This window comes from Pogona vitticeps, chromosome 6 (genome assembly GCF_051106095.1).
Source record: "Pogona vitticeps strain Pit_001003342236 chromosome 6, PviZW2.1, whole genome shotgun sequence".
NCBI classification, from domain to species: domain Eukaryota; kingdom Metazoa; phylum Chordata; class Lepidosauria; order Squamata; family Agamidae; genus Pogona; species Pogona vitticeps.
In genome coordinates this window covers 92,317,381-92,335,310 of record NC_135788.1, presented here as the reverse complement: position 1 = coordinate 92,335,310, position 17,930 = coordinate 92,317,381, and the positions used below count along the sequence as shown (strand labels likewise).

The following is a 17,930-nucleotide window of genomic DNA, read 5'->3' as shown; positions in this document are numbered from 1 at the left end:
AGCTCATTCTTTGGACTTTATACCACTCTCCCGGCAGGCCACACCCCCAGCTCCAGGGAGAGGCAAGGGAGAAGAAGCGAGCAGCCACCACACCAGCGCGACCCACCGTGCCCGGCAACGGAGGAAAGACCTTATTTGCCCTGAGGAAGGAAGCACAAAAAGGAGCGGCTGCGAAGACGGAAACCTGCGCTCGAAGGGGCCACGGCGGGCGAGCCGAGCGAGCCGCAGCCGCGCTCGGACGGAGGCGCGCTCCCTACTTCTTTTTGGAACCTCGGACGGGAGCGCGCGCCGCCAGCCCCTTTCGGGCGCGCGCGGCGGCTGGAGGGGGGGACTGTGGACGGGCGGCGGCGGCGGCGGCAGGGGACCCCGCCGCCACCGTGGGATCAAAGGGGATGGGCGGAGTCTGCGGCCACACGCAGGCAGGTTTTGCGCTGCTTGAGAGAGGGAGGGGGGACCTGGAAACGCCGGGCCGCCCCGTAGGATCTTCGCCGCAGCCGGTTCGCAAACAGAACATCAGGGATTGGGCCGTTCTCGGTTGCTCCTCCTCGCTCAGAGATATACTGCTCCGGACGGTGGAGGTTCCATTCCATATATATATGGAATGGAACCTCCACCGTCGGAATAATGTTACACATGTATATAATGTTACACACATATATATGTGCGTGTAACATTATTCCGTTTCTTTTTGCTGTACTGGTACCAGGTTCTGCAGCAAACGAATTACTGCTTTGCACGTTACCTGAAAAAGGTGAGGAAAAAAAACATCCCCACATGGCTTGTCTTTGGTCTCCTTGCTTCCATATAGAACTCAAAAAAGTTACTTTATGGGCTAGGACAAGATGTATTGGCTTTTCTTTTCTTTTTTCTTTCTTGTGGAGCTTGAACAAAAGACCACCTTGTGCGTCCGGTACAGAATTGCACAAATTCCAAAATCTATATCCTACTTATCTACACATTTTTCAGGATTATGCCCAGGTCTCCTCTTTGGATGATCCAATAAACAAGGGAACACAGACTGGCAGGACTTTATTGCTGTCTGAAGGTGATTGTGAAGTATACAAAGCTATATTACCATTTTCCGCCACCACCCCTTGCACCAGGCACCTTGGCTTGGGCTCTGATTTTCATTTCATGCGAATGTATCCAACTACAGGCACAAAAATGAGGCTGTCCTACTTTGGGCGTATCCTAAGAAGGCAAGATTGTCCAGAAAGGACAATAATGCTGGGAAAGGTGGAAGGCACCAGGAAAAGAGGAAGACCGATTATACGATGAATTGACTCCCTAAAGGAACCCATAGACCTGAGTCTACAAAAGCTGAGCAAGGTAGTTGAGGACAGGACATTTTGGAACGAAGCCATTCATAGGGTCACTATAAGTTGGAAGCAACTTGACAGCACATAACAACACTAGGCACACAGCCGCATGGACAGTGTGGTACTCAAGGTGATACTCATAGGGTTAGAACACAAGGACATTTTGACTATCAGAAACAGTGACTTCATCTGCTGCTCCACTCAGACTTCCTGAATCCCTCTGTGATTACTTTATTTATTAAAAACATTTATAGCCCACCCTCTATCACAAGATCTCAGGGTCAATTACAGAGCTGTAAAAACATGAGCTGTGTAAAACAGTTTAAAATTAAACAGTTCAAAACATGACATTAAAACATTAAACCATTGCATTAAAGCCTGAGCAGGCCATGATCCTCAACCCCCCAACAGCTCTAATAAACAAGTACGTATATTTTGACTTCGCGTCGCAATGATGGAAGTGTTGATGCCAATTGAGCCTCCCAAGGGAGGGCTGGCCTTACAGTAGCTGGAGGGGCAAATGGATTTTCCTGTCACTGATACACTGTTTTTAATTTATCCCCGCTGTGGAATAAAATCTTTTGAGGTAGCTGGGTCTTGAATGCGTCATTATGCCCCATTAGGTTTAGAAAAGACCCTCTCCTGTTGGAGACCCAAATTGTTCTGTTGATACGATTTAACACAGCTGCCTGCACATCTGGATTTCCCTTGGAAGCAGTGGCTGTGGACTAGGGATTATCATGATGAGTGCATGCACGCCATGATTTTACCTCTGCCCCGCTGGGACTGAGAGCTGAAAAGTGGCACCGCGCTCCTCAAACTTTTTCCCCTGTCCTTTGTTTTTCTGCTCCAGTTTTCCTCCCTCACAAGACCTGAGAGACACGATTTGGCCCTTGGATCATATATATATAGAAAAAAGAAAACTACTCAGATAGACAAATAGCTAATTTTCTAAAATAAGAGATGCGAAAATTCTGAACATTCTCTTTCTGTGATCTGGGCTCCTTCAGTAACAATATTGGTTGTGGAAAAACTAGCCGTGCTTACTTGGTGGTGGTGATGATGGTGATGATGATGATGATGGCGCAGGCTTGATGACCTGCTGAATATCCTCAGAAGCACTCTCTTTGTTACTGCTTTGCCTGTTCCAGAACTCCACTCTGGCACTGGAAGCGCATTCCAGGATAAAGCTCCAATGTGCTCTGGTTTAAATTAAGCACTGCTCTTGGCCAGAAAAGAGGACAGGGCTGCTCTGTTAATAGCTGTGTGGAGGAGAGGAGACTTATGCAGGTGCAGTTTGCATGACAAGCCGCCACTGCTGAATTTCCTGCTTCTTCTCAACTATAAAGGTTAGAGAAGAGAGACCTGTTATCTTGTGCATCTGGCCACCTAGCATTTTTCACCCAGGCACTTAGGTTTGTTATGAATTTCTCACAATTTTTCTGTCATGGACAGAGTTCTTTCATACTCAAAAGCTTGCATATGCCTACCTTAATAATAAGTTAGCTTAGCACAAGATCTTACACTTTAAAGAGCAACTGCGGTCTTTCACCTAATACGTTGGACTAGAACTTGGGAGATCTGGGCTTGAACATTCAACAATACTTGGAGCTATATGAGTGACCTGGTGCCAGTTATTCTATTTCAGCCCAGCCTACCTTGTAGGGTTGTTGTGAAACTAAAAGGAGGAGGAGCCGAGGCAGAGGCATGTGTGCTACCTTGAACTCATTGGGGAAATAAGTAAATACATAACCAGGCTGGTTAAACAAATTCAATTTACTGTATGCTTGTTAACTTAGAAATAAGTTTCACTTGTTCAAAGACAGTTGTTTCCTGATAAGAGGTACATGCAGTCCTGCTATCTCCCCTCCTCCACTTTTTTTTTAACCTTGGCATTTAAAACTCCACCTTGCCCCTAGCTCACAGAGCTTTAACCCAGGTTTAAATATTTCAAAGCTGGGATGCGTCCACTAAATGTTTTTGGAAAGCTTGGTGGCTTTTGCTGTATGAACATCCTACATTCTTCAGAATGTAAATCTCTGTTACAAATGCCTCTTGGGGCTGCTTTTATCTTCTTTAGAGCTCCTGGCAGCTCCATGCCAGTTTCAGCCTGTGCTACTTCTTGGTCTGCCTTTGCTGCTTGAATGGTACAGTAAAAAATACTACAATGGGGCAAAGGGGAGGAAGCAGTGGCTGCCGACAGGAAGCGTCGTGTGCAAAGTGCATTGTGCCACATCAGGGTTCAACAGGGCTAGCTCCTGTACTTTTGTCAGGTCTATCCACACTTGCCATAAGAACTCACAAGGTTTTTCAAAACACTTTACAGTTTAGAAAGGAAAAAAGAGGTTGCAACTGCTTCTTGCAATTGAACACATGATCCGAATAATGAGCTCTTATAAAGCAGTTACTTTTTAAAAGTTCGGTCCAGGACCACTGCTCTTTCAGGGGTTGCACTGGCCAGTGTGTGTGGATGTGAAACCACTTGCAAATACTTGCCAGACAATGAGAGAGTGGAAGGAAGCTAGTTGGATTCTGCCCCCCCCCAACTGTTTGTGAGAAAAACAAGGATAAGGTCGCTACCTCTGTTCTGCCCCTCTTCCAATCACCTCAACATTTTAATTTTTGCCTCTTATTTAAGGCTACCCCAAATGGTTTGATGCATGAGACAGAGGACAAGGGGGCACCTTCCCCTTTCATGCTCCATCCAGAGTAAATATTGCATTGGCAAGTTAATTTTATTTGACACTGGTGACAAAAGAGTGTCACCACTGTCAGAGTACAGGGATGTGAGTGAACCATATATTTTTTGAGAAAAGCACATTAAGTGAGGAATCAGTCCAGGCCAGGATGCAGGTCAAGCTAAGAGTGTGACTACACTGGAATTGCTCTGATTTGGCTTTGCTGCAATTTGAGTCACAGCCTATATAATCTTTGAAAGTCAGTGCTCACATGAGGCAGCAGATTGACTTGGGAGTTCATTGTTCATACTGGATGTGATGTGATTCGCATTCCAACCTCCAGCCCCCACTTCTTTCCTTCCTTCCTCTAGTCCCATCTCTGCCAATCCTTCCTTCCTCTGGTCCTGCCTCTGCCAATTCTTTTATGGGATGTAAATACAGAAAATACTAACAATGAGACCCAAGAAATAAGGTGATCAAATATGTAGAATTTTTTAAAAATAAATAAAAGAATACAGAGGGCAAGCAGGTAAATGGAAAGAATGCATGGGCACGTTCTTCCAGTCCTGAACATCACATCTGAACAGCCTACATCACTGAAACACCACCTACAGACACACGGTGCTGCTCCCCTCACCCCATCCCTGGTCTTTACAAGAATATGTCACAACTAACCACAACAGGGAAAGCCCATTCAAATATATTCATGAAAGCTAGAAAAAGTAGAAGCCCCACAGCAGCAGAGAGAGAAAAGCTGCTTTGGGAGCAAAAAGGGCTGGACTGGTCCAAATCAGCCTTTGCATCATGTGGTCAGTAAAAAAAAATGCTTCAAATTCACCTCTTTCATAAGCAGAGTATATCCCGCAGTATTTTACCATGAAGTCACAGAAAGTGGCAAACGTAGGGAGAGGATGGAAGAGGAAAGAAAGCCCTTGTCTTCACATGCAGCTATCTTGGTTCTGTGCTGCCTTGCCTGTTTATTGTCTCCTTCTGGTCAGGAAGGAGCAGCTGGAGATCGTGCTTGGAGCAGGTCAATGACAAGCAAATGCCAGTGGGTGTGTTTGTGCCTATCCAGCACGATATTTTACCTTTACGATCTAAATTTCAGTGGTGTTCAAAGCTGCAGCAACCCTGCCCTGGTTAAAGCTCTGCCCCCAAATTTAGAGGAATGGCTTCACCAGGATGGATGGTAGGGTGCCTCTGCTGTTGCCACCCACGATCTGCCATCTGGTGGTGGTGCTTCTGCTGTTGCCACTCAGTTGCCTCGCTTTGCCTAATGGTAGGGCCAGCTCTACAGTATATAAAATTCAGGTGGACAGCAGGTTTCCTGCTAGAATCTTTCCCCCTCCAAGGCCATCCCCCAACCGGTGGGTTCTGTTCCCTGATCACATCTCTGGATACAATCTGGTTTCCATCATTTCCCTTTACTACACTTTTTCATGTGACAAGCTTGCCGCCCTACATTCGCCAGTCTGTTGGAGACCATGTGGTAAGACCAAGGTGAGATACAAATGTCATGTAAAAACTGAAGCCACTTTTGCCTCATCTCTCTAGATAATTTCGGTCTCTCCTGATGTACAAAATTCAAGGAACCAGTACATCTGCAATCCTGTTTCAAATGATATTTGTGCATGTTGACGGTCAGAGAGAAACACCCACAGAACTTACATCCAGTAATTGAAACAAACAAACAAACAAAGAAATCCCTGAAATCCCACATTGGAATGGTCTAGAACGTTTAATATGAAATACTCTCAAGGCATTTCCCATTCTTCTTCCTTCGCCCAGGCCAAACAGAATGTGGCACCTTACAGAAAAAAAATAAGCAACCTTAAATCTGTGTATACAGTACCTCCATATCCTCAGCTTCGTCAGCATCAAGTGTTCATGAATGGCGCCCTCAAGTGGTTTTATGGTTTACTTTTTAGCATGGGTTCAGATCTTAGGCAGGTCCCACGAACTCCAAAAGTATTAGGAGAAGGTAGAGCTTTAGCTGCGTCCCTGATTGTTGGAGGGTCCCTGAATAATCCATCATTTTTGTGGGTTTTTTTAAAGTAAAATTCAGCATGAAGAGTTACACAAGTATAAAGAATATGGTCATGGAGATAATACATCCAAAGTAAACAGTCGGTTCGCACTTCAAAGTCTGAGGTGCGTGTGAACAATAATATTATACCAATGTGTCTATGTCAGCATTGCTTATTCCTCATATGATGATATATAGTGGATACTAGCAGGGCCAAGAATAACAACATACATTCACACCACTTCCCGCTGAGATTAGCTCAAAGCCAGCCACCAGAGCGGAGCAAAAATTATGTTCCACAACAACAGTCTAAGGCATGTATTAGTAAATATGGATGGAAAAATATTCAAGAGGCCAAGAATGCAACAGGCTGGCTGGCATTCAAATGAAAAAGAAGTCAGCCGGTCTGGATTGAATTCTGCACGCGGGAGACATACTGGATTGGAGGCTGGAAACCAGAGTTTTAAAACGGCCCATACAGTCTGTTTCATCAAAAGAATAAATGGAATTGGGTCTAACAGGCTTGAGCATCTTACTCAAAAGCTGTAGAGTTGAAAGTGGTCAGAAGTGTGGGTGGTATGGTGGGATTTGATAGCTTGTTTACTGAATATCTCACTAAGTGCTTTTTTTAAAAAAAGTGGAACCGCATCATGTGTTGCAGTAGTGGAGAGCTTCCAGGATCAAAACAACAAGACCTTATCCAGTTACTGCCAGAATTTGGTATTTAGTACAAAGAAAAATTGTGAAATCACAGATGAGAATTTTACTTTTATTCTCTTCCCTAGCATTACGGAGCATATTTAATAGGGGCCAAAATCCTGTAGACTCATTGAATCAATGGGGATTTGATGAATCAACACCTCTATAAGTCTCATGGATCCCAGTGGGCCTGCTCTAATAGTGACTAGCATAATAAGTTGCAGTTAGAGTAGGCCCATTTGAATCCATGAGACTTACAGAGGTGTTGACTCATTAAATCCCCATTGATTCAAGAGATACAAGAGAAGAAGCAGCTAATAGTGGAAGACTCAAAGCATCAACATCAAATGTGCATGCACATTTTGGCTAAAATCCCACTCCTCCAAGATTAAAATAAAGAAAAAGGTTTTTTTAAAGAATATCTGTGAATCTTGAAGAAACAGCAGAGAATGCCAAGGCTGTAATTTAGAAAGAAAGAACTACCCCCATCTTAAAATGGATGGAACCCCAAGAATGTCTGCCCCCAGTCATGCAGAGAACTGAATTAGTTGGAAGTCACTTAATAGGCTATAGACTGGAGTTGGCAGAACTGAGGTGAACCTAAGAAAATAGGGGGTTTGCTCCAGCACAGTCATCTGCAGGTTGTCAATGTACACTATGCCTCTCAATATGTAGCATGGAAGATTTGAAGTTAGCTGTTCCAGATGCTTTTGATACTGCCCGTTCTCCCAGTACACTTCTAGCAATGGCTCTTACGGATGCCATCAAGGTGGTGACATTAAGGGTCTGGGATATAGAATTACAGAACCATTTGCTTTTATCACCTCCTCATATTTAGCCAATACTATCTCATCTAAAGCCACAAGGGCTTTTACACTAGCTAGACTTAATGTATTACCTTCTAAGCTTCTGGAGGGAAGATTTCAAGGCTTGCCTCCATCAGATTGTCTGTGCCCTTGTAACAGTGACAAAGTCGAATCAGTTGGGCATGTTCTCTTATATTGTACTTGCTATTGGGATTTACGTATGGAGCTTTTACTTCCTATTTTCTGTAAATCTCCTGGGAGATCAGAGGAGTACAGTATTATGTACCATTGCTACTCTCTGACAATACCCCTTATAATATATTACAAGACAAGTGGCCAAATTCTGCACTGCAGCAATAATTATTCATGACCAGATATTTGGGTTGCGATCTAAGATGGACAATATAATGCTTTTATAACATAACATTGGTCAAGATTTCACTTATTTTAAAGATATAGAGTCAGCTTAGCTGATTATGATACTATTAATTTGAAAGGAGGAGTTGATTTATCATGTTTTTAATGGAAGAAAATATGCAGAGTGCGGTCGGTGTACAAGTCGAATGGATAAATAAATAAATAAATCTGCTTAGTTTTTATGGAATTGCAATTGTATGTATTTACTGGTCTGGTCTTGCTGGTCCTTGACCATAATACTGTAAAGCTATCCAATCCTACTGCCTGTTATTCAGTAAAAAACATTCTAATAATAATTGTTAATTGTATGGTGATGCTTCTGTGTGAACAAAGACAGACTGCAAACAGAACCTCACTCGGCCATTTGTTTGCATTTTTTTTTAATTTTTAATTTTTAACAAATAGTTTTTTTAAAAAATACCAGGAGTTTTTGATTAGCTGCCACCATCTGGTCATCTCCATTCCTTTGAGCTTGGCTGAAAATATGGAAGGTTTCCTACCAACAATGCATCGTTCTGACTTATGAGCTATCACTGCAGGAATACAAAAGGATTTGGGATGATTTCAAATGGCAGTTATGACCCATTTGCTTTACAGAAGGCCTGCTGCTGGTAGAGATGAAAACTGCTATATCTGATTTGTTGATATGGACTAACACAGCTGCCTACATTTTTGAACCTGCTTGGGACTAGGAGTATTGAGATTAATGTATTCGCGAAGGCTTTCACAGCCAGGATCTTATGGTTCTTGTGGGTTTTTTGGGCTCTTTGGCTGTGTTCTGAAGGTTGTTCTTCCTAAAATCCCACCCTGAGGCCAAACTAGGGTGGAAGAGAGGGCTTTTTCTTTCCTGCTCCTCATCAATAGTTGAAAAACAACAAATTTGGCAATATTAAATAGAGAAGATCCTGAAAGACATACGTATGGGATTGTCAACATGTCACTCCATCAGGACTCCTATATAATGGGCATTGATGACAAGCTGCCAAGGGTCCTTTTTAAAGAGCAAGGCGAAGTAAACAAAATTTCAAATCAATAAATAAACCAAAGTAGCAGTTATAGAGCCCTTATGGTAGAGTTCTGCTACTGCACCAATATAGCAGGGTTTCTCCAAAATTCTAAAGCCCTTTGACCAGCAGCACTTCTATATAGGATTGCATTCTACATGCAGCGTTTATTTATTTAGTGAGATATTTTAAAAAATGATTATCAGACATCAGGGTTGTTACCTATGGGTCAACTCTGCAGGCTGAATTTTCCATTTGCCCACTGTTATTTTCCATGATGGTGTGTTATATTTTTGAATGTCAGCTTATTGGTGAGTGACTGAATCCCACAAGATTCTAGATTTAAGTTTCCCTTGCAAGTTTCTTACAATAAACCAGCCTGAGTCTGTGGCGAAATTTGCCCTGCTTATGAAAACTAAGCTTTGAAATCAAAATCATTCTCCTTCAGAGCTATCATTTCCCCATCCCCACTGAGTCACTGAGCTACTGTTTTATTTCTCTGTCTTTTGGTACACACGTACAGTACCTGAGGAATGCTTCTTGGTTCCACTGAGTGACACTTGCTAACCTCGGCTCATTCTCCGCTTTCACCTTCCTAATGCGGCAATTCTTACTGACGGACACAGCTTTTAGTGTCTGAGAAACGAAACTTCAAAGTGATCTTATGCTTAAGTTCAGAAGACAAACCACAAATGAAGTGAACTAATTTCAAACTCAGGGTGATGAGAAAAACATTGCAGTCACACACACAATTAGCTCTTAAGGATCTTTTTCTCACAATGGCTTATCTCTAACTTTCATTCTTGCCACAAGATGGCAAAACTAACATTCACATGAGTACTTCAAAAGTGCTAACGCTCTTCCAAATAATGTATTGACTATATAACATACCAGAACAGAACAGTGAGACAATAAAAGTCCGTGAGGTGTGATGGGTGGAGTGTCAGACTAGGACTCATGGTTCAAATCCTTACACAACCTTGGAATGCCCCTCCCTAAAAATCTCACACACCTTTAAAACCCTGTTAAGGTTGCTACAAGTTGGAAGTGACTTGATGGTATGTAACATAATACATCTGGACAATCACCTTCTTATTACATGACATCAGTTCATCGATGGTGGCTCATATGCCATGAGCCCCACCACAGGCTTAAGCTACCTTCAGCCAGCCCACACCTACCTATCATCCTATCAGAGGCAGAGGGTCAGAGCTCTGCTTACATCTCCTCCTCCTGAATCCCCAGGTCGATACTGCGTGTGAGAGAGGGAGGAGAGGAGAGTGAGAAGATGCAGCAGGTAAGACTGTTCCTATTGGGAAAACATGTATTTTTCTGCTTGTTAGCTGGACTTAGTAAATGGGGTGGAGTCTAACAGTTTCTGCGTGGATGTTTATCCTGTGTGTGTGTTTACTTGCTTGCCTGCCCACCTGTGTGCATGCAATCGTGTGTGTCTGAATACCGACTTTTGCACCATTGACTTCTGTGCCTTCTCCCCCACCAATCACAATGGGCACCAGCTGCCACTAGTTTAATGGTGCAATTTTATAGGTCATAAATGGCAAGTGAGTGCAGATAAGACACAGTGGATGTTCTTCAGCCTTAGAGAAGGAGTGCTGCAACTCTAGATGAACCTCCATACTATAAGGGTGGGGATGTGTCATCACCAGTGTTCCAAATGTTGAAGGGAAGAGAAAAAGATGTGATGGGGACAATACTGACTCCACAAAAAGCAAAAGCAAAGTCTGCTGTTTATATACCACCCCATAGCACTTAAAGTACTCTCTTGGCAGTCCATAATTGAATTATGCTGCCACACACACACACACACACACACACACACACACACACACACACACACACACATATACACACACACAAGCTGGGTACTTAGTTTACTGACCTTGGATGGAAGGTTGAGTCAGTCTTAAGCCAACTACCTGAGCCCATCAGGATCAAACTCAGATCATAACCAGAGTCTTGACTGCAGTATTGCAGTTTATCCTCTGTGCCACATTTCCATGTGTCCATAAGTTGAGGACACAAAGGGCAGATAGGGCAGACACAATGTAGTCGTACCAAGAGTTTGGTTTCATTATTTCATTCAATTGTGCACTAACATATTTTAGTATTAAGTATAGCTTTAAAAAAATAATCAGGAAGAGTGGCATCAGACACCCTTTGGAGCACATCATACTGAAGTAAAACACATATAGATATAGGCAAACAGTGGGGCAGTAGAAATCTAAGCAGCATCACACCTAATGCAGAAAGTGGCAATCTCATAATGTACTCCAAGCTTTCTTCTTTCCAAAAAGAAATGTATAAATATACCCTCAATGTTGATGTGGAGTGAAAGGATGTCAGGTAAAAGATGTCATGAACTGGATTCATGGTAATATCCAGGAAGAAAAAGGAGACAATTTTAAAAAGTGTCCATAGGAGGGCACCACAACAGAAGGAAAATGTGAGGCATTTTCATAGATGTGGGCTTTCTCCAGTTCCTGTCTATCTGCGCTTGCTTGGTACTTCTTCAGTACAGGGTGCACAAGCTTCACTGGGCCACTTGGTGCTTCTTCCCTAAGTCCTTTCCACCATGTCATTGTCCCAGGAGGCAACTTCCCCCTCCAGAGTTGGCCATGAAGACCTGTATTTATTTGTATTTGGTGGCTGGAAATGCCTAACCTTGTGATGTTCACCTCTAAGGCTCTCAATACAGGTCAAGCCTTCTTAGTGCAATACATATATTAACAACCCAGCTTTCCGTAATGTCTTAAGGGTATAAAATAGTTTTCTCCCTTGACGGACTTGGATCTCTGTCCCAGAAACACTGTGTAGCATTCCTGTAATGGCCAAGTCCACCTGCCCTGCAGCTCCTGGCATGGCCAGAACCGGTTAACTGAAGTAATTGACAGCTGCATAGTCCCATACCTGTGTTAACAAAGTGTCACTTTGTTATCTATATCCTGCGTTTGAGGGTTCATACTGCTATGTAGACAGGCATAGAACTACTGTATGCTGTAACTATCAAATAATCCAAGCATGGTTTCCACACAGGCCACATCTACAGTGCTAAGCTGATCCTTTGGACATCACCCTGGAAATAGGGGATACCTGATAGCCACACTTCACATAGCCAAAGGCAGATATTCTGTGGTAATGCACACATTTTACATGTAGAAAGTCCCAATTTCAATCCCTGGCATCTCTAGGTGGTGCCGGACAATTTCCTGGCTGCAGCCCTTCAGAGAGTCAGTGGTGCCAGTCAGTGACAATAGTATTTGTAAGGGAGCTTTCTGACAGACCTTTCTATGTTTCTGATCACAAGTGGAACAAAAGCACATTTCAAACCACAGGTGGAGGACACAAACTTTCATCATCATCATCTTAGAACTCATCAAGTCCAACCCTTCTCAAGGAGGCACAGTGGGGAATTGAACTCCCAACCTGTGGCTCTACAGACAGATACGGTACTTAAACCACTGAGCTATCCAGCAGTCCTTTACAACGGAGGACAAAAGTGAAGGACAAGTGAAGGAAAACAGCCCTGCAGATGTCGCTGATGTGAAAAGAATGGCTGACCCAGCATCTCCCTATGCTGGCCTGCAAGCATTACCAGAGGGACCCCTCTGGGGAAAATGGGGCTCTGAGTTGATACATGAGTCTTCAGGTCTAAACAAACACTCACAGGCACACACTGCTGTACTTTTGACCAGCCGGAACTATGCTGTGGTTGTTAAAAGACGGACAGGAGGCAAGAACCAGAGATCTAAGAGATCTGACCCCACCACAACATTAACTGACCACTGAAGGGGGAGAAGATAAAGGGCGAGAAAACCAGTAATATTGTAGTACTTAAAAGAATAACATCACGAGCTTTTGTGGCTCAAACACTGGAGTGCAAACACAAGCCTGGCTCTTCTCAGGGAGACTTTCTGCCAGGGAAGTGACTTCTGTTTAGAAAACAGAAGACAACAGCATCTCCCTAGCAGATATTTGTAATGATATATAACTATTGTGTTGATGTTCATCTTCCCCCCCCCCCGACATCTATACACATCATTATTTTAGTTTTCCCTTCTGTATTTTCATTTTTTAAAAACGTAAAAAAGATACTTGTGGTTTTGCCACATACGGACAAAACATCTTTCTTAAGGAGTCCTTGGCACCAACTCTTCCTCTACTTTCCACAGCCCACCCTCCTCCCTCTTGTTAGACAGGCGAATGTTTGATTCAAGGCAGCCTTGACTAGTTCCCAAACCCAAATAGGTACCCTCACTCCATGAAAAACATGATCAGCCACTGACTCCTGGGGAGGGTGTTTAGTCTGTTGAGTTTAGCATGTATGTAGATTATGGCTTGCAATTAATGGCCAAAGGACAGGATAAAGAAGATTTATGGTGGTGGGGAGATTAAGTACACCAGAAATCTATTATTTCCTCTCACAATGCTAGCCTTCAGTTGCTCTGCTACCATTGACAGCACTGTCAATCATTTATTCCAAGGTTTTCATTGGCATTTCCAATTCCTCTTGACCCCGATACACTGCTTTGTTTCTTGAGCTTTTATGAGACAGGAGTCCTTCTCATAATCCCCCACTCTTGAGAGGGGCCCTTCCTGCTGAGTTCTAGGATGGCAAACGTGTAACCCTATAGTTGCTTTGCACTTCACCTCCAGAAGCCCCGGCCAACATGAGAACATAGCAATATGGGGTTGGAGATGCTGGCAAGCTAAAGGGTTCCCTCTTTGCTTCTATCATGTTAATCATGATGACGACAACTCCATACATTATAGTAAGGGAAATTCTTGTGTTATGTGATTGTTTAAAAAGTAAATAGGTATAGCATGTGCACATCACATTCAGTACCTGTGCACTGTGTGTGATGCACTCATTTGTGTGTTTAGTCATTTAGTCATGTCCGACTCCTCGTGACCCCATGGACCAGAGCATGCCAGGCCCTCCTGTCCTCCACCGCCTCCCAGGGTTGTGTCAAATTCATGTTGGTTGCTTCTATGGCACTGTCCAACCATCTCATCCTCCGTCGTCCCCTTCTCCTCTTGCCCTCACACTTTCCTAAAATCAAGGTCTTTTCCAAGGAGTCTTCTCTTCTCATGAGATGGCCAAAGTAGTTGAGCCTCAGCTTCAGGATCTGTCCTTCAAGCACTCAGGGTTGATTTCCTTCAGAATGGATAGGTTTGTTCTCCTTGCAGTCCAGGGGATCTTAGTTTTTTTGATGTTGAGCTTCAGACCATTATTTGCACTCTCCTCTTTCACCCTCATTACAAGGTTCCTTAATTCCTCCTCACTTTCTGCCATCAGAGTGGTATCATCTGCATATCGGAGGCAATCTTAATTCCGGTTTGGGATTCCTCCAGTCCAACCTTTTGCATGATGTATTCTGCATATAAGTTGAATAAGCAGCGGCACAATATACAGCCTTGTCATACTTTCCCAGTTTTGAACCAATCAGTTGTTCCATATCTGGTTCTAACTGTTGCTTCCTGTCCCATGTATAGGTTTCTCAGGAGATAGATAAGGTGGTCAGGCACTCCCATTTCTTTAAGGACTTGCCATAGTTTGTTGTGGTCCACACAGTCGAAGGCTTTTGCATAGTCAATGAAGCAGAAGTAGATGTTTTTCTGGAACTCTCTGGCTTTCTCCATAATCCAGCGCATGTTAGCAATTTGGTCTCTAGTTCCTCTGCCCCTTCAGAATCCAGGTTGTACTTCAGGGAGTTCTCGGTCCACATACTGACTACCTTGGAGGATTTTGAGCATAACCTTGCTAGCGTGTGAAATGAGTGCAATTGTATGGTAGCTGGAGCATTCTTTGGCACTGCCCTTCTTTGGGATTGGGATGTAGACTGATCTTTTCCAGTCCTCTGGCCGCTGTTGAGTTTTCCAAACTTGCTGGCATATTGAATGTAGCACCTTAACAGTGTCATCTTTTAAGATTTTAAATAGTTCCAGTGCCATCACCTCCACTGGCCTTGTTGTTAGCCAGGCTTTCTAAGGCCCACTTGACTTCACCCTCCAGGATGTCTGGCTCAAGGTCAGCAACCATATTATCTGGGTTGTCTGGGATATCTAAGTCTTTATGGTATAATTCCTCTGTGTATTCTTGCTCATTTCTAGGTATATGGAAAACATAGTTAAACCAGGTTTATCAGTGATGTGCATTTAAAGACAATAGGACATCTCTGGATGATATCCATGTATCCTGGAGGGAAACACCTATATTGCTCTAACTGCAATAGTAATACAGGAACGTTTTAGCTTTCAAGGACATACTGTACTTACCTCTCACTGGCCATTCCTGAACAAATGATGTTACCTGATCTGTTAAAAGTTTTCATGTGCTTCCCCCCCCCCCCCAGTCATGCTTGTGTTAATTAGTTTAGCTGTCTGAGCTGCCAAAAGCAACTGCTTGGGGAATGGTCACTATTAATGACATAATTGTCCCTACCTATAGTTCCTGCATTTTGCTTTCTTCTGACTTGCTTACAGTCCTCAACACATACACTCATGTGTCTATGTACCCATCATTGAAGGCAACATTCCTTCCCTCTAATGAACTGGCTACTGTCTACAAAAACTCATGCCATAATAAATCTGTTAGTCTTTAAGGTGCTGCAAAGCTCTTTTGCTGAGACAGCTCTTGAAATTAAAGAAGAACGTCATGCCAGTTGATTGGCTTGGGAAAAGAGAGAGAGAGAGAGAGAGAGGTGGGCGGGCACACTGTGGGCTGATAAGGGCTTGGATCAGGAGTGCCAAAGGTTGGCATGCAGTACAGTATATGTTTGTGTGTCTACTGCTAAAGGCTTGGAGTGCTGAAAGGCAGATGGAGCCCCATAAGGGAGTCCCTTCTTTGAACGGTCTCTGCCTTCTCTTGGTATTAGGCCATCTGGCTTCTCACGGTGCTGCTCAGTTGTGGTGGCCTTTTGGTGAATCTACGGGTCCCAAAGCTACAACTGTTGCAACACCCACAATTCCAAAAGGTAGGAATCAATCTTGCTCTCAATCTCTTTCTCTCTCTCTCTCTCTGCTCCTCCTCCTCCTCTTCCATTGCCTTTCCCTACATTATTGTGTTATGGCAAAAGGATTTAGGACAGGAGAAGCTAGAAGCCTTTGTCAAAAAAGTGACACAGACAAAGGATTCAGTATAACATGGAGATGCATAGGAATATATTAGTGTGGCGTGGAAGGTATTGAGAACTAAGCTGTCTGGGATTCAGATGGGTTCCTCCCTTCCCACCTGCCAAGGCTCATGAATTTCCTATAGCTGTTACTGGAAGGTTTGCAATGGGATGTCTTTTCTCTACCTAGAGAAGAAGTGGTATAGTACTTTTTGAGACCCAATGTACTATAGTGGATAGAGTGTCAGACTGAGGACCTGGATTCAGATTCCTGCTTAGTCATGGGAACTCACTGGGGGTAATAGTAGTCAATCGTTCCTTGAACATCTCACATACCTCAAAAGTCCTATAAGGGTTGCCACAAGTCAGAAGCAACTTGATGACACCTAAGTGTCTGTCTATCTAGATTCCACATCACAGCATCTGTGCAGGGAAATGTTAATGCTATAAGCAGCCATTCTTCTGCTTATAGACGTTTCTTAGACAGCTTACCGTGCAGGTTTACCTGCCTTCCTGGGCTGTTGTGAGTCATGGCCTGAGCTCCAAAGCAAGAAGATAGGCTAAAGAGATAAGACAGGTGAACTGACAGATAAGAAACTGTAGCATCTCAAGCTTGGTTCTCTCTCAGGTGCTCTGGGAAAACAAGTAGTGACCGGAGCTACCTATTCCCTTTTAATTTTGGATGCTCTTATGTGATGCGAGTTCCTACTTTGGTTTCACTTTGCCTCCCCAGGTCTGGATTCTGATGTGGTGCAGCCTTCAGAAAAGGCGGTCAGGAGCACAACTTCTCCTTGGAGCACAACGGACATGTTTGCAGAGGACCTAACCACTTCTGAAAAAGCACTGGACTTGGTGAGGGTTTGCCACATGGCAGTTGGGTAGACTGAGTACATATTGAGCTTAAGAGCAATAATACTTAGCATTGATGCGACATGAGTGTTATTTCATTATATTTCCAATAGTGCTTTATAAAGTAAGCTAATAGTAATCATCATCCCTGTATTTGTAACTGGAAAGAGAGCATTAATTCCAAGGCCACTCAGTGTATTCATGGCCCAAGACAAGATTTGGGAGGAGGGTTTCCAAAAAGCCAAGAGGCTGTACTAGCTATAAGTGGTGTGCCAGCATGTTGAAGCTGTCTCTGTTTGTAGTTGAATGTGTACTAACAGATAAGATTGTGCATGGTGGAAAAAAGAGCAAAACTGTACACAGGAGAGGGTGTGTGAATGTGTCCCAGTCTTCAGAAGTATGATCTCATTCCTTCCCTAAAACAATGACCCAGAATCATAACCAATCTGTCATTCTGTATGTCTAAACACTCATTGGTTTCGTCCAACACTAAATGTTTAGTGCAGTTTTAATGCTCTAACATGGTGACGATGATAAGGATGATGATGTTGAAGAAGAGGAGGATGATGATTAGAGGTTAGATGGTGTGTCTTTTAATGTGTGGGGGTTGGGGGGCAAGGAAGCCAGTTTTTTACAAGTCTTTCACTGTCTGAAGAAAAAGCTATTGATCATTATTCCACCTTCAAGTTATCTGGAAGTTACATGTGCCTTTGTGTGACATGATGGCGCACACAAGGAATGTGGATGAGGTATGAGATCCCAGCCTTGTACTCTGTAATCATTAATCTGGAGGAATTAATCCCTCCTCATTCCATTCCGTTATAAAAATTGTGGGGGAAATCTCCAACGGTGAGCAGTTACAAGAATACGAAGGTCACCAGAGTCTAATCTAAGGTAGGGGATCTTTTTTAGAACTCAGGAATGTGGGAAGCACCTTACATGGAGTTTTAACAAGTTACCTTTTGGACTTCAGTCTGCAGAATCCCCAGTCAGCCTGCA

The 17,930-nt window shown here is 43.4% G+C and overlaps 1 protein-coding gene across 4 annotated transcripts in view; it reads left to right on the top strand.

The window, feature by feature from the left end:
* The first annotated feature begins 15,711 nt into the window (after positions 1–15,711).
* LOC110085567 (uncharacterized) overlaps positions 15,712–17,930 on the top strand; it is a 41,068-nt gene continuing 38,849 nt past the window's right edge. For all 4 annotated transcript variants that reach the window (XM_073004251.2, XM_073004250.2, XM_020805864.3 and 1 more), the window contains exons 1-2: positions 15,712–15,944; positions 16,816–16,934. In XM_073004251.2, coding sequence (XP_072860352.2) covers positions 15,743–15,944; positions 16,816–16,934 — 321 coding nt within the window. In that variant the 5' untranslated portion in view covers positions 15,712–15,742. The remainder of the gene's footprint in view (positions 15,945–16,815; positions 16,935–17,930) is intronic.